The 22,971-nt window shown below is 32.6% G+C and overlaps 2 protein-coding genes across 2 annotated transcripts; both read right to left on the bottom strand.

Moving 5' to 3' along the window:
• Positions 1–1,794, bottom strand: LOC120142758 (protein Rf1, mitochondrial-like). Its single transcript, XM_039157268.1, has one exon. The coding sequence runs from the start codon at positions 1,052–1,054 to the stop codon at positions 83–85; it is 972 nt and encodes a 323-aa protein (XP_039013199.1). The 5' UTR covers positions 1,055–1,794; the 3' UTR covers positions 1–82.
• Positions 1,795–3,833: 2,039 nt separating this feature from the next.
• Positions 3,834–17,112, bottom strand: LOC120142719 (phytochrome-associated serine/threonine-protein phosphatase-like). The gene is made up of 11 exons (XM_039157232.1): positions 16,816–17,112; positions 16,106–16,252; positions 15,933–16,000; positions 15,365–15,422; positions 14,960–15,070; positions 14,826–14,876; positions 13,928–14,071; positions 13,765–13,860; positions 13,607–13,678; positions 8,216–8,370; positions 3,834–3,844 (listed from the first exon to the last, which is right to left on the bottom strand). The coding sequence occupies exons 1-10, from the start codon at positions 16,894–16,896 to the stop codon at positions 8,287–8,289; spliced, it is 912 nt and encodes a 303-aa protein (XP_039013163.1). The 5' UTR covers positions 16,897–17,112; the 3' UTR covers positions 3,834–3,844; positions 8,216–8,286.
• Between the last annotated feature and the right edge of the window lie 5,859 nt (positions 17,113–22,971).

Below are 22,971 nucleotides of genomic sequence, written 5' to 3'. Positions count from 1 at the left end.
TTCGGTTCTCTTTCCCCTGCATAAAGCATTGATAAAAGAATTGAAGGTCACAACATCAGGATCAACTCTTTCATTCATCATTCTATGGAGCAAACTTGTCGCTTCTTCCCATTTCCCTGAATGACAAAATCCATAACTCAGAATTGTAGGTGACAACGTCAGGTTTTACATTTCTTTGACGCATTAGTTCCGACATGGTCATGGCTTTTTCGGTTCTCTTTTCCCTGCATAAAGCATTGATAAAAGAATTGAAAGTTACTATATCAGGATTGACTCTTTCATTCATCATTCTATGAAGCAAACTTGTCGCTTCTTCCCATTTCCCTAAATGACAAAATCCATGAATCAAGGAATTGTAGACGAGGATGTCTGCTTTTACATTTCTTTGACACATTAGTCCCAACATGGTATTGGCTTCTTCGGTTCTCTTTTCCCTACATAAAGCATTGATAAAAGAATTGAAAGTTACTACATTAGGATTGTCTCTTTCATTCATCATTCTATTTAGCAAACTTGTCGCTTCTTCCCATTTCCCTGAATGACAAAATCCATGAATCAAAGAATTATAGGCGAAGGCAACTGGTTTCACACCTTTACGATTCATTAGTTCCAGAATTTCACTAGCCTTCGATGAGTTCCCCTCCTTGCATAAACTGTCTATCATGGAATGAAAAGTTACAACATCGGGTGAAATTTCAGATCCAATCATATTTTCAAAGAATTTTGTGGTCAGTCTCCACTCACCAAACTTGCATAAGGCACAGATTAGCATATTATAAGTGACTACATTAGGCTTTATGCCTCTTTGGGTCATTAAATCGAATTGGGATATTGCTTCTTGGATCTTCCCATCCTTGCAAAGAGGAGAAATAAAAGCATTTAAGGTATACACATTAGGAGAAATCCCCTTGTCAACCATGGCAGCTAATAATCGTTTTGATTCATCCCCATGGCCAGCACTGCAAAACCCATTAACTAACGAACTAAAAGTAACAACATTTGGCTCAATTCTCCGATCTAACATATCTTGAAATATAATCAAAGCCTTATCCATTTGTTTCTCTTTACAAAATCCATCAATAATTGTATTATACCATATCACATTAGGTTAAAAGCTTCCATTTACATTCATCTTTATCAGCAAAAACAACTGCAAGACGACTATTCCCTGAGTTACAAAGTCCCCTGATAATAATAGCATAAGTGTATTGATCATATCGATAACCGTTCTTCAATATTTTCCAAAACAACCCCTTGCCTCAGCAATCTTACCCTCATCAATCAGTCCAAGAAGCAGAGCATTCGTGGTATAATGGTTAGGCTGAAGACCAAGTTTTATAATCATAGAAAACACAGAGAGACCAAAGTCCACTTTCTTCAAATTGCACAAACAACAGAGCCAAATGGTCATTACAAAGATATCAGGCTGGAATTCACTACAGCCCATCATCTGTTTACACACGGAAACAACAAGTGCATAGTGTTTCATCTTGGACAGTGCTCCAAGCAGATGGTTGAAAGTCACAATTGAGGGAAATGGTCTCATCGAAATCATGGAATAGAAAAAACCCAGAGCTCAAGGGATCTCGATTTGCACTTATCTATGACCAATGCCTCGAGATGTGTGGATTTAGACATACTCATTTTGACATATTCATCGGAAGCAGTAGAATAACTGGAAAGGAAACACGAAATGGGCAGCTTAGAGAAAGAAAACGGAAAAGTTTACCACTGAAAGGTAGAATCGAAGCAGGAATTGCGGAGGATATTCTCTTCATCGTATGTAAACCTAGGTCTGCCTTCATCGTCGTAGTTCCCAGACTCCCAGTTCGTAATTTGGGAAGATAATACGAAATTTAAAAATTTATTCGATTTTAACCGTTAATTTGATTAAATTATTATTATTATTATTAGGGTAAAGTATATAAATAGTCTCTAAACTTTTAGGGCGTTTGCATTTTGATCAATCAACTTTTGAAACTTACAATACATTCATCAAACTTTTAGTTCGTTTTTAGTAAAATCTCTATCGTTGCCTCCCGTTAATTTTTACTTACGTGTGACATTTAACTCCCATTAGCCCTTCTTTTTCTTCTTCTTGATCAGTCAAAGCCCATGACTATGAGTTGATTCAAGCCTTAAATCCAAATAAGAAAGAGAAATCGATTCAAGAATCTCAAAAGTTTCCCCTATAAACCCTAAAATTTATCCCTAATTCGACTCAAGTTTTCTCCAATTAAAGATTCACAATTCCCTCTTTCTTCCAACTTCGTTTCCCTCAGGCAAAGCCTTTGTATCAACAAGAGATTTACTCCAATGGATGTTGTAACCACTGCTCCAACTTTTGCCCTTTCTGATACCTTCTCTAAATTGAAAAAACATTTTCCCCGTTTATGACCTAATTGGTATTCCTTTACTGTTATAGGTTGAGTGTAAGAAATTGATTATATTGGCTTATTATGAAATAAATGTTCCAACTTTATATTACGTTAATCTATTTTTATGTGTTATATTTTTGAGTTTCTAGTTTAATTTAAGCTTGCATATGAGGAATCATGGGTTTGTTATATTCTTGTTTACTATTAAAAAAATCAGTTGATTAGGGGTTCAAATCATGGCATTTGCGAATGGAGCAAACTGGATTAGGAGGGTCACCCTCGCTTCTGCAGTACCCGATCTAGATTAGTCGGTCAATAGATCAGATACCAATGATTAATTCAGAAAAAAAAATCAGTTGATTTTAATGCAAAAAAGATCAATCAAATATCAAATTTCTTAAATTTTTTAGTTAATATAATTCTTAAAAAAAATAATTTAAAATTAAATCCTATTTACTTTTAAATTTTATAATTTAATCTTATATAATTATAATATTTTTATTTGTTTGTATTCAATATAGATAATATCTATTCAGTTAATAGAGTTTACGACACAACAACAACAACAACAACAAAACCGTATTCTCATATGCAATGGGATAAGGGGGAGATAGGGTAGTAAGCTGTCCACTAACGCCAGGTTGAGAGCAGCTTCCGTGGAAGACCTCCGGCCATTCAAAAAATTAATAATAAAGATAAAATATAATGCATGCTTAAATAAATAAATAAAATACGTAGTTGAACAATCTTCATATGCAGTCATCATATGCACGTTTGTAATGAGAAGTAATCCCTGCAAATAAACCCCTGCATAAAAATATCTGCATATAGACAGAAACATAAGACCCGACCAAAAATATAAAGATGAAACATGATGAGCAGTATACACAGAATTCAACGATAGCAGGCTTCGAGAAGGGATAAAGTCAAATGGGTTAGAACCTAAACTAAGGGAACACTACTCCGCTACCTTAGTTCTAGGCCTTCATAAATTCCAATGCTAGAAACGTATAAAAAGTACAATTAATGAAATTACTACAAAGACAATAAAAGAAGACTAAGATGATACATCCAATGAATGTGACTCGCCCTACTCGACTACCCTGATCTTGAGTCGCCATAATACTTACAAATGTAATTTTCGTTCAAATCATATCTCTCTCTTAAATTTTGGATAAATTTATATAAATTGTTTGTTCATTAAATATAGCTATCTTTAATCTTTATTATATATTAAAAAATTAATTAAATCTAGAACGCTGATTATTAAAATCACTTATAAATTTGGGGTGAAAGTGTACATGCCACCCCCAAATTTATAGTACCTAAATTTAATTAATAATTCATGTGTTAATTAACACCTAAATTTATAATATTTATGAAACATATTAAAACCAGTGTACCAGCTAAGCACTGTAGATCTGCTTCGAAAGGTGGGATGAAAAATAAAAAGAAAAAATATCAACCTATTAAACAGCGGCGAAACCATAAATTTAAAAATGAAATTTAAATTTTTAATTTTTTTAAAATAACGGGTAAACAAAATGTTTTTTTTTTCTAACTAAATTTAACAATTTTTCTAAAATAATGGGATGCACTTGGCTAGGGATGGGCATGGGTCGGGTTTTTGGTCCACCCGACCCGACCCGAGAGCAAGAGAGTCTCCACCCGAGACCCGACCCGACCAAAACAAGTTTTCACCCGACCGACCCGAATATATGACATAGAAACCCGACCCGACCCGAAATAATAAAAAAATTATTTTTATTTAATAAAAACAGTGGCTTAATTGAAAAAATATATAGAGTGAGGGGTATTATTGTAATTATCCCTAAATATATAGGGTAAAATTATATTTTTTCGGGTCGGATTTTTTCACCCTAAACCCGAACCCAACCCGACCCAAACACCACATAAAAAAAACCCGACCTGAACCTGAAATTTTTTATAAAAAATCGACTCGATCGGGTCGGGTTTAAATGTCCATCCCTACACTTGGCCCTATGGGAGCTTAGTGTACCTGCCACTGTCATTAAATAACCTTAGTAGAGATGATAATGGGTCGGGTTGGATTAAGTTATGTCCGACCCGAATTTGATTTGACCCAAAAAATATATACATTTATCTGATCCTATATGAAGAACATATTTTCTTTATCTGAAATTGATTTAATTCGAATTTTTAGAGTATAAACTTGATCTAACTTGATCTGATGTAAAATAAGGATCAAATTAAAAAAACTATATAGATATTAAATATTGTAGCAATTATCCATAAATTTATATTGAAAAATATACTATTATCCCCTCTATAAAGTTGAGTCATAGGTTTTTCACTCTCCACCCAATATAAAATTTAACTCAAGCCTGACTTGAACTCAATTTTATATCTTTAATTTTATTTAAAAAAAAATAAAAAAAAATTATCCCATTAAACTAAGAGTGATTTTTTTTTGGATTTCTTATGGTCATATGAAGTGAAAATAAGGTGTTTGTTATAGTATTATTGTACGAGGATTTTTTAAAGTCGTTTGAAATACACGAAAACTTCTGAAAGTCATATAAATTACAAGATATATTCTTCATACTTTATGCATACACGATAGCAGAGATAATTAATAACATTCTAGAAGTTGACATATAATCTAGGTGTCTTTCAGAAGTGACACATGATTCAAATAATTTCTAATGAATATTATAACAAACATCCTATTTAATTTTTTTTTGCACTTTGTATGATATTTTTAACATATCATTATAGCAATTTTACTTAAACTAAGGGTTCGTTTGTTTTCACTGAAAACATTTTGTAGAAAATGTTTTCCTTAAAATGAATTACATTTTCTAGAAAATAGTTTTTAGAAAATATTTTACGATGTTTGAAAAATGTTGCGTAAAGAAATTTCCACTAGTGGATAAAATTTAAAAAAAATATTTATTACAAATATTTAATACAATAAATTATATTATTTATCATAAAAACTTATTCTTATCATTATTGAAATATTAGAATAATTTATTCATTATTATTATTATTAAAGTATTATTTTAATAATTTTATAAATAAAAATGTTAAGATTAATACATTCTATTAAAACAAGAATATTATAAATTATATTTTGAAAATTATTAGTTAGTATATTTTAAATATATTTATTAAAATATTATTATATTATTATATTAATATTAAATACATTAATAATATTATTTGTTATTAATAATTTAATAGTATTATTTTTATTAAGTTAATAAATAATATAAAATTTATTAATTTATTATATAATATTAAAAATAAAAATATAGTATCTTATATTATTATAATATAATTTAAGTATATTATTATAATATTAAAAAAATTATTAAATATATTTTAATAATTAATAATTTTATTAAAATGATATTAAAATATTATTTAATATTAAATACATAAAATAAAATCAATTTGAGAATTTATTCTTTGAAGTAAAAAGTTCAGAAAACGACTTATGAAAAATTAATATGTAAGTAATTTTCCAAATGCAAAGAAAATTCTGTTGACCAGAAAAATATTTTACATTGATCGACTAGTTTTCCTCCAATAAAACACTAGAAAATAAAGAACATTTTTCGAAAAATATTTTACGTGATACAAAAATGCCGTAATCACTAATTGATAATGTAATTTACTTTTTAATTCCTTAAAAGATTATGATATATTCTAATTTCAAATTTTTAAATATTGATAAAAACATTTATCTGATTTCGAATCTAGATCCATATTTAATAATTAAAATAATAATAATATTGTTAGCACTCGACGGAAATAAAAAAAATATTTAATGTTTTTGAAGATAAAAGTTAGAATTTTGATTGAATAATTGTTTTTTTTCATTGGATTGATATATCAACATATCATAAAGTGTTAGACAATTGAGGGAAATGGATATAACTTTTTATTCCTCAAGTAAATGTTATAAATTTTTATTTTTTATTTTTTGGATTAATCTAGATGATTATAAGTGGTAGTATATGTTCTAAAAATTTATTTATTTAACAATGAACGTGCACTCGCTGATGCTTCAACTCAAGATCTCCAAAGATAATAATCATCATTTAATTACTAAATTCTTTTGATTTGTACATAATATTTTTTAAATATTAATTAAGAATATTCGTCAGATTTTAAATCGCCTCCATAGTAATATTAATTAAGAATATTTGTACATGAATTTATTTTTAAAGATTATTGTTTTAAACATTAATTAAGAATATTTCTTAAAATTATGCTTTTAAACTATAATTTAACATATTCTTTAATTAAGTACTTGTTTTGTTATTTCATAAATTTGAAAGAGTTGAAATGTTCATTTTATCCCAAAATTATATTTGTTATCACTTTTGGTATCTAAAATAAAAAATTTATCATTTGATACCTAAAATTATCAATCTATATCATTTTAGACCATTGACTTACTCCAGGTGATAACGCATAAGGTATTATATTAATCCATTTGATTATCATAATGTTTTCTTTTTAAATATTAATTAGGAATGTTTGTCGTGTTTCTAATATGCCTCCATCATTAATCTACTCGAGGATAAGAATAATCTATAAATTTATAGCCACTTAACAGAAAAAAATAATAATTTTTCAAAGTATAAACGCAAATAAAAAGTGAATATTTGATTGGATAGTTTTTTCTTTTTTATTTTTTAAAGAGTTTATTGCATCATATGTTCTCAAAGTATAACCCTTATTTTGAATTGGTCCCTAAATTTTTAAATATTTCAATTTTATCCCTAAACTATGACTATTTATTCTAAATCAATCCTCAAACATTTTGAATATTTCAATTTCATCCCCAAACTATGACCTTTATTCTAAATTAATCCCCAAACTTTTTAAACATTCCAATTTCATCCCAAACTATATGTACATACTAGTCACATCCCTTGTTAATAAAATCTTTAGGCCAAGTTATATTATTTTCAAAAAAAACAAAAATTTAGGTTCAACCATGATTGAAACTAATTACATTTTTTTGGAAGAGTTTGGAGATGAAATTGGCATATTCAAAAAGTTTGGGGACCAATTCAAAAAGAGGATCATAGTTTAACGATGAAATTAGAATGTTCAAAAGTTTACGGACTAACTTAGAATGAGTCATAATTTGGCAGTAAAATCAGAATATTTAAAAGTTTAAGGACTAACTTAAAATGGATATTATAGTTAGGGGACAATATGATGCGATTAACTCTATTTTAAACCATAAAAAACAAAGCCCTGGCCCTTGACATTTTTTTCCTTATAAAAAAACCCAAATATGCGTTTAAAAGAATTTATTTTCATAGAAATAAAAGATTAATAATTTAACTTTCATAGATTTAAAATTAGTATTCAATTACCAAAGCTTGATAATATAATTTGCATGCATTTTAAAAAGCATTTTAAAATAATTTATTTTCATAAAATACTTTTACCCTAAAATTAATGAATAATATTTATCAAATTAAGCCTCAATTATATATAAAAAAAACAGTAAACTTCGATTCATACATCAAATCTTGTTTATTTGTTCCTACATCAAACAATTTAGGATTAAATTACTAAGTTATTTACTAAATTGCACTTTTTCCTTTAACCCCAATATAGGGTAAATAAAATGAAAAGAAAAACATGAAAAGGAAACAACGACCAAATTTTAGAATTAGAGAACAGATGAAGCAATATACACAAGATGAAACACCTACATGCCAAACTAACACCAAGGAGCAGCAGCAGGCAGCATCTATTAAAAAGAAACCAAAAAGCGAAAATGAAATCGAAGGACGAAGACGAAATCGTTTTATGTAAACGACGCTTTCCTTCTTTCAATAATCAAATGCTTGGATAATATTACAGCTACTGCTGTATGTATCTCTGCCTTCGATTACAAGAAATACGGGACTCCGGTCCTCGGTCCTCTCATCTGATTATTCTCCTCTGTTTCAGTGAAGTACTTAACTTTTCTCTCCTGAAACGGGGTGCTAAAAACAGTAAGCATCATGAAAGATCATGTATTTTTGCCGGTTAAACCAGTTCTATGCTGGTTTAGCATCTCACTCGATTTGTAACATCCTAAAATACGGGTTAGTGATTAAATTGTAAAATTTCAAAAATATAATTGTTAAAATTTTTAATGATTTATGTAGAGATATTTCCTGAAAGTTGTTAGTAAATATTAAAGGAGTCAAAAGGCAAATGAGTAATTGAACAAAGGAAATAATAAAATAATAATTAATGAGTATTATAATACCCATGTGGAGCATACATTTTGGAAAATTAAGTTTCCAGATTACTCTTCTATCTTCCATCTTCATCTTCTTCTTCTTTTCTCCACGTGAAAGCTCAAGCAAAGGTGAGATTTAGTTGTTGTTGATTATTAGCTGAAATTTAAGTTGAGTTTTGATCATTAGATGATAACTAAGCTTAAGGAAAGCTTAAATTATCTTAAAATCAAAAGATAAAGGAGTTAGAAGATATTAAAGATTTTGAATTCTTGAGTGAAATCTTGAAATAGAGTTGATAAGTTGAATTTGAAGTTATATTTGACTTGTCATCAGCTTAATTAAGAAGTATTAAGTGTTTGAATTAAATTTAAAACATGTTGAATATTTGGTATGATTTTTGAAGTTCATAAAGAGAAGATTTTGAGGTTTAAGATATGATAAATGAGTAGAAATTAGTTTAAATATGTATATTTGAGTTAAGAATAGAAAAGTGAATAAAACATGAAGAATTGAAGTGAAAATAGTAAATTTTCGTGCAATGAACAGTGATTTCTGGGCTTGAACGAAAATTTCAGATTGTGCATAGGGAACAGATACCCCTGGGGGGTATCGATTCCCCTCTAATGGAAAAATGAAATTTTAGTTCATTAAACCAACTTAAGTTATTTACATCAAGCTTAAGGTTTAGGCTTCTGATAATTATTTTGAAATGTTATATTTATGTAGATATTGAGCCTAAACAAGTTCCAGAACAATCAAAGAATTAGGATCGAATCAAAACAAGGCTAAGGTGAGTGCAATTTAATTTGTACTTATGTTAGCGAATAAACATTGGCTTGTGATGAGTCAATGACGGAGTTACTATCGTAAGAAGTAACTCTTAAAATGTTATTATATATGACATGAATTACATGATTATATGTATATGTAATATGTTTAACATGTTCTATATGTTGTGTGATATATATGTATGTGCGCGTGCACGCGCTTACATAACAACAACAAAACCCTATTCTCATATGCAATGGGATAAGAGGGAGGTAGGGTAGTAGGCTGCCCCCAACGCCAGGTTGAGAGCAATTTCCGTGGAAGATCTCCGACAGTCAGAAAATTAAAAATAAAGATAAAATGCAATGCATGTATAAGTAAATAAATAAATACATAGTTGAATAGTCTTCATATGCAGTCTTCATATGCGCGTCTGTAATGAGAAGTAATCCCTGCAAATAAATCCCTGCGTAAAAATATCTGCATATAGACAGAAATCTAAGACCCGCCTAAATTTAAAAAGAGGAAACATGAAGAAAATGATACACAGAAGTCAACGATAGCAAGCTATGAGAATGAATAAAGTCAAATGGGTTAAAACCTAAACTAAAGCAACAATACTCTACTACCCTAGTTCTAAGCCTTCATAAATTCCAATGACATAAACGTATAAAAAGTAGAAATCATGAAAATTACTACAAAGGCATTTAAAGAAGACAGAGATGATACACCCAATGGATGTGACCCGCACTACTCTGCTACTCTGGTCTTAAGTCTCTATACTTTCCTACCAAAGGTCATGTCTTCGGTAAGGGCTAAATCCTTCAAATCAGATCTCAAGCAGTCTTCCTACTTCCGCCTTAGTCGTCTTCTCTTTCTGGCACCGTCGACTGTAATCGACTCTACCCTCCTGACTGCATCCGACGGTTGTCGCCTAAGGACATGCTCAAACCACCGTAGTCTTCCCTCCCTCAATTTTTCGGATACAGGCACCACCTCCAAGGACATCCTAATAGCAGAGTTTAGTGTCATGTCTCACAGAGTCCTACCACATGCCCATCGAAGCATTCTCATTTCTACGGCCTCCATCCTCCTTACATGATCCTTCTTGATTGCCAAACATTCTGATCCATACATCAGCGCTGGTCTTATTTCCATTCTATAAAATTTTCCCTTAAGTTTTTGAGGTACATTCTTGTCTCACAAAACTCCAGTAACAACCCTCCACTTTAGCCATTCCGCCTTTATACGGTGTGTAACGTCATCATCCACACCCCTATCTTTATGTATCATGGACCCTAGGTACTTGAAACAATCATTTGATGGGAGAACGTGTCCTTCTATGCATACTTTTACATCTTCATCGTTTTGGTTCCCACTAAAGTTTGAACATAAATACTGTCTTTCCAATATTGATCCTTAGACATTTTTCTTCCAGAGCAGTCTTCCAGGTAGCAAGTTTACTATTCAGCTCAGTTTTTGTTTAAGCAAGTAGGACAATGTCGTCAACGAAAAGCATACTCCATGGAACACTGTCTGGTGTTGCACAATAGATGTCGTCCATAATCAAGGCGAAGATGTAAGGGCTAAGAGCCGACCCCTGGTGGAGTCCGATTTCCACTAAGAATGCCTTGGTATCGCCAACTATAGTCCTGACGTATGTAGTAGATCTACAGTACATATCACGAATCGCCCGGATATAACCAGTTGGGATCCGTCTCGTTTCCAAGGTCTTCCAGATCGTATCTCGAGGAACGCTATCATACGCCTTCTCAAGGTCAATGAACGCCATGTGAAGATCTCTATTTTTTCCCTATATTTCTCCATAAGCCGTCGAAGTAGATGAATCGCCTCCGTAGTAAACCTGACTGGCATAAAGCCAAATTGGTTTTCCGAAATCCTAGTAACTTGTCTCAACCTAGCCTCTATCACCCTTTCTCATAGCTTCATGGTATGGCCGAGTAGTTTAATACCTCTGTAGTTACCACAACGTTGGGGATATGTATGTATGCTTGATTATATGAGTGGATATGTTCTTGTAAATGCTATGTGGCTTATGTAAATAAATGGAAAGATGAGATAAAATAAGTAGTACTTACTGATAAGATAAAAGGGAATTATATGAACATATACTATTGATAGGTGATAAACCGTAAGCCTATATGAATATGGTAAGAAAAAGGGATTAATGGTGATGATAAGAATAATAATAAGAATAATGAAACGATATGTATATGTGAATATTTGAGAATAAATAGGAGAGAAGAAATATGTGATTACATGAAATGTGATAAAGAGCTATGTGAAAGAATGAGGTGATATGAATATGTGATGTATATATATGGGAAATATATGTGAACAAAATATGATATATATAGTTATGTGAAACCATGCAAAGTGATACTAGCTATATGACATATGAATATGAAATCATATGAAAAGTGACATGAATTACATAAAAGTAAAATATGTTATTATATGCAACATGTGATATAGATTACATGATATGACATATAAGTTTACATGAACAAATGAGAAATAATATAAGCATATGAAGCGATCTACGTGAATACATGCACTTGTGATATATGTGATATTGATATAAGTAATTATAGGAATATGTAATATCAGTGTTATATGAAATGTGACTATGTGATATGAATGTGATATGTGAACATAAATGACTAATTGACATGAGCTATGTGATTATATGAAAGCAAGAACATGTGACATGAAATACATGATAAGAAGATATAATACTCTGTAAGGGTATTACATGATATGAAATTAAAGAGTTATGAGTTATATGTATATGAGATATATGTTTACACATACATGTAATATGTGACAGAAGAGAAAGAATAAGTGATATGAAATGTTACAAATGATAATGTCCATGTTATATAATATGAGAGCTAGTGGTATAGTTGGCATACCAAGAGTCGAGGATTTACCTATATTCTACGGAACATATGGACAAAATTACCTATGTCTTTCGGGACATATGGACAATATACCTATGTTCTAAGGAACATATGGATAGTTTACCTAGGTTCTTCGGGACCTATGGACAGTTGCCGAAGTTCTTTATGACATCTGGATAGGTCCTTCGGGACATTTATACGAGTTGTGGTGACAACATAATAGTGTATAACCTCAATGTACTCACATACCTTCTATTCTCACCAGTGTACCATGAGCTAATAAAGAGATAATATCAAATACAATATATATGATGTATATGTTTGTTTTTATGATACAAAATGCATTATATGAATTATACGATATTATGTGTGTTTTGTTATGAAATGATATATGTGTTCCATGATGTATATGAAAATGTTCAACACATGCTTATATAATAAAAAAGAATTAGTGATAATAGGATGATTACTGATAAATATGTTTATGATAAATGTATATGTGTGCATTGGTTATACAATGAGAGATATGTTTTTATATGATATGATAGTATTTGCATATGTATGTTTTTGTTTATATGAAATGATATATGGTTATTTTATATGTTTTATATGACTCACTAAGTCATCGACTTAGCGTGATTGTTTCACACGTAGGTTTGGAAAGCGAAAAGAGAAGTAAATTGGAACAAGACAAGTCAGTTCTCCTTACCGAAGATCAGATCAAAAATGTAGATCAAATTACATGTATTTTGTTAGAAAAAATTTAGTTGGCATATAATAAATTAAAAAGATGTGTATTATATATGCTCTGATCAAGTTTTGAAATGTTTTAAACGTATATATGTAAATGGTAAATGTATAATGATGAACGTTTTAAATTTTATGAGTTTTATACATGTTTTACGAAAGTAATGTAGCAGTGTACTGTTCATTACTATTCACGGTACTGTTCATATCGTATTCTACTGTTCATAAATATGTTTTTGCCTCAAAATTTTATAACAAACACAATTCAACAATATATGATCGTATTTTCTTAAAATGAGTTCAAATATTTTGATATTTTGTAAGAATATCGTTTTTAAAAGTTAATGTGACATCTCGGACTTGTATTCAGGTCGGATACGGGTTGGGGTGTTACACGATTAATACACAGGACCAAACAGCCTACCAGGTTTCGGTTAAACTAATCCAATCAGCCAGTTAGATTTGATAAAAAGAAGACTGCACACACCTACAAAAATAAATAAGAGAAAGCGAAAAACGAGAAAAAGAAATAGATTCTTACCATATTCTCATTGAAACTCAATATAGAAGCTACATTCCCACAACGGTAACAATAATTTGGTGCAGACCACACCTGCAAAATTCAATAATCAAGAAACTCCATTATCTTCTTGATACCATTAAGCTAAAAAGATCTAAGCTGAAAGTTTGGTGTCTCACAGTTACTAGGCCTTTATCTTCAAACATATACTTGAGACCTTCTTGCACAAGTTGGTGAGCTCGGCAAACAAGTTCGATATTATTTATGTGGTTGAACTGCAACACATTAAGAGATTAAAATTATAATTTCAGCATTAGTGTAGATCGAGAAGAGATCGGTTACCTCCGATGTGACCCTGGACCCGAATAGCCATCCCGCTCCGCGTGGACTGACTGCCCATGTTTCAATATCTTCAGGATCACTCCACATGAGATCACAGAATGGGCCTTCGTGAGGAATTTCAGAGTTCCGCTCAATTACCCTCATCTGTCATAAAAGCAGAGAAATAAAAAATGCATCAATCACGATATAATAAAATAAAGAGAGTATAAAATGGAGCTTAACTCGGTTGGTTCAAGTAATTATCCTTAAGTGACATCTAGCAGATATGAAGTTTTTAGTCCCAGCTACTACAAGTCTACAACCCTTTCCCTATCCCCAAGCTAAAAGTTAATATAAATAGAAATTAGTACTTATTATATAAAATAGCACCAAAGTGAAACGATGGTTATCGACCAAAGAGCCAGTTACTTCTTCAGCAGAAAGAAACCAAATAAAATACAATTTATGATCGAACCTAGTTTTTGCATAATGTTGCAGAAACATATAAAAGGTCAGAAGCCAAAAATCTTGCCTGATAAACATATGAAGCCAAAGGGGAAACCCATCCAAACCTAAGAACTATAACCTTCCTATTATTTCTTAAGAAATTACCCTTCCGTTGACTATAAATTTGCCTTCCCCAGTTCCCTCAAAGAAAAAATAGGAAATAAGGCACCATACATGCTGTGTTTAGATTTGATCCCTAATGAAGTATAAGATCAGTTTACTACAAAACCGTTCCTTCTTTGCTACAAGAAAGCCATCCTGAACTTCAAATACACAAGTTATGATCAAAATAAACATCTGGCTTACAGGAAAATGCTCTACAAATACAACCCATGACAAGCACAAGCGAACATAAGTAAATTTTAGTATTACTGCAAATAAAAAACCAGTCAACCAAAAACAAAGAAAATACCTGATCAACTGAACGTATATCAGGAGAAAGGCCACCATGTACACATAGAACCTGCAAAATAGAAAATATTAGACCTATTAAAGATGTCTAAGTAAGGTTCTTAGCTATAGATGGTTTACAGAGAGAATGCTTACTGTCCCATTTATAATTGCAGAAAGTGTAAGATAGTCAAAAACATCAGTGCAATAACGCCATGCATTAGCATTTCCATACTTCCTCTGGCACTCATCATAGAAACCATAAACCTAATAATGTATACACATTAAAAATGTCAGTCCTTGGATTCAGTATGTTAATTTCAAAATCCAACCTTATGTTTTCATTAATGTGTCCTTAGAAAGGCATCCAAACCTTTCAGCAGAAAGAGGGGGGCAAAGAAAAACAGACCTCAAAGAACCAAAAATAAAAAGGAATAGATATATCAGTGAGACACACTTAAAGTCACACAAAAGCACTTGCACACATTCTATAAGGTCTTTGCAATCATTCTATAAGGTCTTTGCAATCATATTCCTTTCCAGTATAATCCGAAAACATACTTGAGTTAGCTGCCTGCTCTCATGATTCCCCCGCAAGAGAGTGATATTAGCTGGATACCTAGGAATTAGGATTCAGAAAACGTTCAAAAATTAATGTTACCTCTAATTTCAAATAAGAAAAAGCATTGGATAACCTAACCAACTAAAAATAGGACCAGAAAAATAATTTCCTTATCAAATGCATAGAAAAAACAACAGCAGAAGACCAATTCTTAAATATTGAATTCTGTATTTTGTGTTTTCTAAATATAAATAGGATATTCTAGACAATATATCCTACTATCTTGCTGCCAAATCACCATAGTAATTCCATAAGAACATTTTGGCCACAAGTAGGAAAATAATAGTAATTTCAAAGCAAATCAGAATGAGCATTGACAATAATAGTTAGATACACCTCAACTTGGGGTTACATTATACATAAGGGGTCTCAGAATTTAGCCACTGAATACACAGCGAACTGAGAACAAATCAAAATCAGAGAAATAATGCACCAAATTATATGATTGAAAACAGTAGATAAACCCCCAAGAAAGATTATACTCAAGTGTGTATCCAGAAGGCATACCTTGCCTTAAGAAGCAGAAGAACAGTGAAAACTTCAAGACTATTATAACCTCGATCAACAAAATCTCCCTGTCCAAAGGAATAGGAAGGTTTAACACCCATTAGTTGTACATTCGACGTCACAAAGAATTTCCACAATAATTTCCATCACATGAAATGAGGTTGACAATATACCATAAAAATGTAATTTGTATCCGGCACGTAACCTCCTGTCTGAAAAAGTTTCATCAGATCATGAAACTGGCCATGAATATCACCACAGACGGTTACTGGACTATGGACAGGCTGCACATTCGACTCCTCGATGAGGATTTCTTTTACCTGTAATGTTTTGTAAGTAAAGCAGTATTCGTTAAATCACACACAATAAAAAACTTAAAAGAAAACAAAAGTTGCAAGTTGATGATATAGCAATGATCAAATTACATTACTACAATGAATAACATAAAGACTAAATACTGTCAACTCGTACAAGTCTTCAACCAATTAAAATCCAAGATTCCCCGAGGATGCCAGTTATTCAGGTCAAGCTTTGTTTTCATAAAAGAAAACAGTAACAGCAAAAAAAGTTAATAATAATAAATTAATAATAACTCAGTTATCCGAAATTTTTTTAGAAGCAATGCGAACAGCTGATACTAAAGAAATTAAACAATTTAAGATTTTAATATGGCATGAGTTTCAATAACAAACGTGAAATTGGCATTTTCTTGCAATTCTTGACTCGTTTAAAAAATCCTCAACTTAATTCCAACACATGAAACATCCATTTTTTAATTTTAATTTCTCCTAATTTCTGAATCACGAAAAGAAGCCACACAAACCCCAATCCCCCCAACACAAAATAAAAGCCCTAAACAGAGAGGGAGAGAGAAAGGAGGTACGTATTCGCAAAGAAGTTGAAGCTCGTCTTCCGAAAGGTGCTGCCCTTCTTTAGCTTTCGCTATCCACTGATCCAAATCCATTGCTTTTTTTCCCTTTTCTTTCTCTGAGGAACTCGAATTCCTTTATCTTTTGTTTGTGTAATATAAATATGGAAATTTCTTGCTCCTTTTTCTCAACAGGAATTTGAATTCCTTTAACCAAGGGAGAAACTGCGAAAATATGACAGATTTCAATGGCCTCTCTCTCTCTCTCTCTCTCTCTCTCTCTGACCTATCAAACAAAGAAACGAATCTGACAGATTTTCTTGCTTTTTTTGGGGGCCTGGTATGAATATGATAAGCAAATTATACTGCTGAGATTGGTTCGGTCGACCGGTTTTTCTTTAGATTTTTTGTATGGTTTATTTTAAGAGAAAATAATTTTAGTGACCGAAAATGTCTTATAATATACGATTTTAATCAAATTTTTTTAGATTTATGAAAATGACCAACAAATTCGTAACGCGATCTCAAATTCGTAAAGCGAACTCTAATTTCACAACACAGGTTCCAAAATCGCAACGCGGTTTTTCAAATTCACAACGCGAGTAGGTAAATCGCAACGATAATATGTAAATCGCAACGCGATTATGTAAATCGCAATACAGAAGTCAAATTCGCAAAGCGCGTTTATTTTCGCAAAGCGCGTTTATTTTCGCAACGCGAATTTTATTTTCAAATTTGAAATACAATATTAATTTCGCAACACAAATGTAAACAATATAATCGTAAATCATAACCTAAAACCCTAAATCACAACTTAGTCTCATCTCCATCTCTCACTCTCTATGGCGACATTCGTCCCTATCTCTGGCGAAATTCGTCCACATATACGGTGACCCCCCTCTATCTCCATATCTTAGAGCCATCCTCACAACCATTCACTGCCACAAATGGAAAATCAACCACCGAGGGTTAGTTTTTTTAATTATTTTTATTTTGAAATTTTTGTATTATTATTAGATTTTTCATATTTAAATTTGATGATAAATTTATTGGTAATTTCAATAATATATTAACCATTTCACTTAGATTTCTTAGTAAATTCATTCGGTTTTTGTCTTTGTTTTGTCTTTAACCCTGTGAAGTTAGTATTTACCTTTGTTTTGTCTTTTGGTTAAAGTAATGCAATTCATTCAAGTTTTAATTTGTAGAAGAATAGTTTTTGAAACTTAAATTCGCAACACGAAAATGAAAATCGCAACGCGAAAATGAAAATCGCAACGTTGCGAAAATGAAATTTGCGTTGCGATTTTCATTTTGCGTTGCGATTTTCATTTTCGCGTTGCGATTTTCATTTTCGCGTTGCGATTTTAAGTTTCAGAAACTACTCTTCTTCTGCAAATTGAAACTTGAATGAATTGCATTACTTCAACCAAAAAACAAAGACAAATACTAACTTCACAGTATTGCGAATTTAAGTTTCAAGAATAAACTACTACTCTTTATGTTGTCCTTGAACCTGCACTAAACCTATATGTTGTCCTTTTAAATGTTTATATAAGTGCTTACTTCTAGAATGTTATCTGATGCATTTTGTTCACTATAATAGAATAATGACTTTGGTGAATACCGTGCTAGTTTGAAACATATTTGGCTTTGTTTTCACTATTTAATATCATGTCTATTTATAGTGTATAATTTTGTAGTTTTTGGTATATCTAACTTGGCATGTTTATTGTTTTTGTTAGAAATTTTTTTCGGCTTCATTGACTCTAAGGAATAAATTAAGCCTAGTCACTACAATTGCGTCGACACTTACACCTGTACAAAGAAAATTGTTTGAGGATACTTGCTTCGGGCCATGGTTAAAAGTACAACATCCAGGTGGAGATGCTATGTTGACCCATTTGTTTCTTCAGACCATGACTAACGATCTACCCTAGAGGATACAACGTGGTGATGAAGAGATATGGTTTCATTTTCCATCGGCGTATACTTGTTTTGGGCGGGAGGAGTTTTGCTTAATCACTGGTCTACGCTTCGGACACGATGAAGTATGTCGGTACACTAGTCATATCACCCGCCCATCATGGTTATCTCGGGTTTTTCCTGAACTGGCAAAGGCGAAGCCCAGTTTACACGTCGACGACTTGAAAAGATTACTTCTTAAAGATGGTTTTACTCGGATGGATGACCTCGATGTTGTCCGAGTATCCTTTTATTACTTTTGCATACCGAATTTTTAGGCAAAGAAGCCAGACAACCTATTTCTAAGGACCTAATATTATTAGTAGAGGACCTAAATGCATGGAACGTGTTTCCGTGGGGTTCATATCTATGGAAAGCTACCTGGAAAAAGTTGTCGTCTGCCTTTGAGGACCAAAAAAGTTTGCGTGGCCATGGTTCCAAATACACTTTGGCAGGCATTATTTGGGCCTTTAAGGTAAGAATTTCTATATAATGTTTCCAAAATTATAATTAATTATTTAACAATTACTAATGTTTGTGTATTATATTGTTTGTAGATTTGGATATTTGAGGCTTTTCCCAGCATGCGGACATATGCAATCAAAAATTCAAATGATATTCCTAGGGCTATTTCTTGGATGAGGATCCGGCTGTTGGATTGGGAAGAGTTACTACCATATACGACGCTGAATGATGTAAGTTAACACAAATACTACCATATATAAACAACTTATTACTAGTAGACGTTTAACTTTGTTTGAGCTTTTATATTGTTAGGAGGCCAACTATCCATTACAGAGGCTGAGCTTGCCACTGATTGGTGGCAAGCTAGTAAGCATTTTTTTGATGGCAAGGATGATGAGAACCCCCACTTCGAGAGCCATCACCTGATCGAGCCGATTCTACAGCTCGACACCCAGAGCCATCACCTATTCCATCACATCATCGAGCCTTTTCTCCATCATCACCTCATGATAGGCGACCGGAAAAGATGTCACGACATTTATCTCCCTGTTCTCCACCTTCACGAGATGAGTTAGGGGAGTTACATGATGAGGTCAATACTTTGCGTGAGGAGGTCGGTACTTTACGTGACGACAATGGTGCATTGCGTGATGAGGTACAATCTTTACGTGGTGAGGTAGAGGTTTTACGCGATGACAATGGTGCTTTACGTAGTGAGGTATCTACTTTACGTGATGAGGTAGTCGCTCTATGTGAGATTGTTGCATCATTGCAGAATGAAGTTCATACTCTACGCAATGAGGTAAGTTTGTTTAATACTATACTAAAAATGCAAATAACCTTTTTTGGCATTATTTATTTGTTTATTTACTAATTTATGTATTAATTTATTTTTAGCGGACCCATAAGGTAGATGCTTTACATTGGGTATTTCTTGCACGACGAGGTTTACGCATCAGATGTCGTGCATGTGCCATTACGTCTCTGTTCACCCCAATAGTGCCAAGACTCCGTAAGAAGAATTCCGATTCACATGTCATCGTTCAAGAGGCCTCTCCTATCATTCAAGAGGCCACTATCATCTTTCAAGAGGCCCCTCCCACCGTTCAAGAGGCCCCCGTCATCGTTCAAGAGGTCCCTCCCACCATTTAAGAGCCCGATTCACATGGCATAATATGTTGACATATTGATAAACCCCCTCACGTGCTTGACATGATGGATGAAAGTTGGCTTTCGTATGATTTACCGGTCAGTACCATTCTTGTATCTGAAGTGGAGAGGAGAACACTACCGGACACAATTCTAGATAATACCCTTTGGGCTAAGACCGCAGATGATTTTTATCTACATGAGCGGAGCCAGGGGTGTTACGCTGACATATGCAAACTCGACGATGATATGCATTTGTTTCTTGATCGGTCTTGGTGGGGTGTGTTATTAGGGGTTGAAGATAATTGCTATTTCGAATGGGGGGTAAGTCTTATATTCTTCTTATATTGCATTTTGATTAATTTTTTAAATTTATTTATTAAATTCACTAATATATGTATTTTTTTATAAAACAATATATTGATGCATGGGTGTCACGTCTTCTGATAATAAGGAAATTGAAGAAAATAAAAAATATGCGATGGACTATTATACCTTCGTCTTTTCACGTAGCTCACTTGAAGGATCAGAGAGACGCTTCATATGTATTGGGTAATGGAAAAACTAAACTTTATCCTGCGTGGTGGGAGGTCGATAAGGTTAAATTTATTTTTGAATATTTTAAATGTGTTCATAAATTTTATTTGATGTGCGCAATTGAATTATTATTTATGATTGCAGGTGTTTATCCCTGTTATGGAACGTCGTCATTGGCTTCTCGTCGAGCTTTAGCTCCCATCCCTGAAGACGATTGTATATGACAGCATGTTGAATTACATACCATTGTCTGATTTGAGAGATATTATTTGTAAGGGATGGAGCGCTCATTTGGCTAAATACTTGGATGCGATTGATTATTGGACTAAATTTGGAAACAAGAAGCCAAAAAAGTTCAAAGTTACAATGATCAGAGACGAGACAACGCCACAACAAACGGAATGAGCCAGAGGGGATTGTGGTCCTCTTATATGCATGTGCTTGGAACGTTTGACTACAGGAAGTAAACAGTTTCTACCTCCCACAAATAGAGATAGAGGTGCAGTAGGGTTGTGGTTTCGACATTTTATGGCTAGAGCGATATTTAAATTAAATATGATAAGTTACGAATTTAAATAAATAATACCTGCATGGTTTCTTTTCTTGTAGTACCACTGTTGAATAGAGGCTCGAAAAAACTCCATTAACATAGTAATGGGTAATTTTCGGGAATGACGACTTAGAGCGTTGATTGATTCTGCACTATTAGACGTCATGAAACCATACCTTGCTCCAAGTTGATATACTCTTGACCATCTTTAAAATTCGACATCTTCTAGTGTTTGAGCACATTTAGGCAAAACACGTCTTAAACAATTTATATGCTTATTAAAATTCACTTCCTGATAAGCTTTTACAGCCTTCCAGTATGTCCATTTGTGATTTTTTATACTAGCAGACCTTGATTTTAGATTTCTGTACAAATGAACACCACAAAGTCCATAAAAGCATCTGGGAAACACCTTCTAACAGCATTGTCAATTGAATTTGCCCTATCGGATATGATTGTCAGGTTGCTAATAGAACCTATGCAATCCCTAAGATGCCCCATAAACCATGTCCATGAATCAGAGGTTTCAGATTTGCCAACCCCGTAAGCTATTAGCAGTATCCCATTGTTAGCATCCATGGCTACTGCTAATAAGTTTACTCCAAGGTATCGACCTTTCAAATGTGCTCCGTCAACTATAATAATTGGGCGTATGCAAGTAATAAACGAACGATTCTACAAAATAATATACACAATAAATATAATCATTTAAATGTGAAATGCATGTTACTAACAAAAATGAGTCAACAAAATTATATTGATTTACTAACCGCAACACCAATGGCGATAAACAACAACTCAAAGCGTCCATCCTATCTGTTTTGATATGAGTTACCGATCTAGGATTTTTCAGCTTTAAATTGTGACAATAAGCCGACAGTTGGGCAAACGATGCTTCTGGCGACCCCCTCAACAATTCCAAGGCATAACATTTGGCTCTCCAAGCTTGAGAATATGAGATATTAATCTTGAACTGAACATTCATGTCAGTCATAATTTCATGTCCCCGATATACCCTACCATTCAAAAACATTAACTCAGGTAGAAAACCACCCAACACCTTTTTGTTTGCCTGTCTATGGTGAGGAAAAACTTGGGTTCTTGAACATGTATGTTTATCAATAAAAGTCCTAACTTGAAAAATTTTGTAATCTTTTATCCTCTTTGCAATCATACGCCACGTACAGTTTTTATCAATCATACACTTTGTTTCGAAATGATCTTTGCTTGATTTGTTAACTTTTAGTTGATAGCTATCTTCCACACATTTCGTATACAAAGTTATCTTCAAGTCTTCCTTTGTATCAAAACAATCATCTTTCTTGACACGAATAACTTTTGTGTAACAATCAACTGCTATCTTTACCAACTCTTCTTCCAGTATCTGAAGTAATTCTGGCATATTCCAGTTATACTCCCGTGGCATTTTCTTCTTTTTCTTTTCTCCAGGGACTTCTTCTTCTTCTTCTTCTTTAGGGTTATATGAATTACAGAATGGATGTTTA

The sequence above is a fragment of the Hibiscus syriacus genome, unplaced genomic scaffold, assembly GCF_006381635.1.
Source record: "Hibiscus syriacus cultivar Baekdansim isolate YM2019G1 unplaced genomic scaffold, ASM638163v2 tig00110831_pilon, whole genome shotgun sequence".
NCBI lineage: Eukaryota > Viridiplantae > Streptophyta > Magnoliopsida > Malvales > Malvaceae > Hibiscus > Hibiscus syriacus.
The sequence above is the reverse complement of the archived record's forward strand: the minus strand, read 5'-3'. Positions and strand labels throughout refer to the sequence as shown.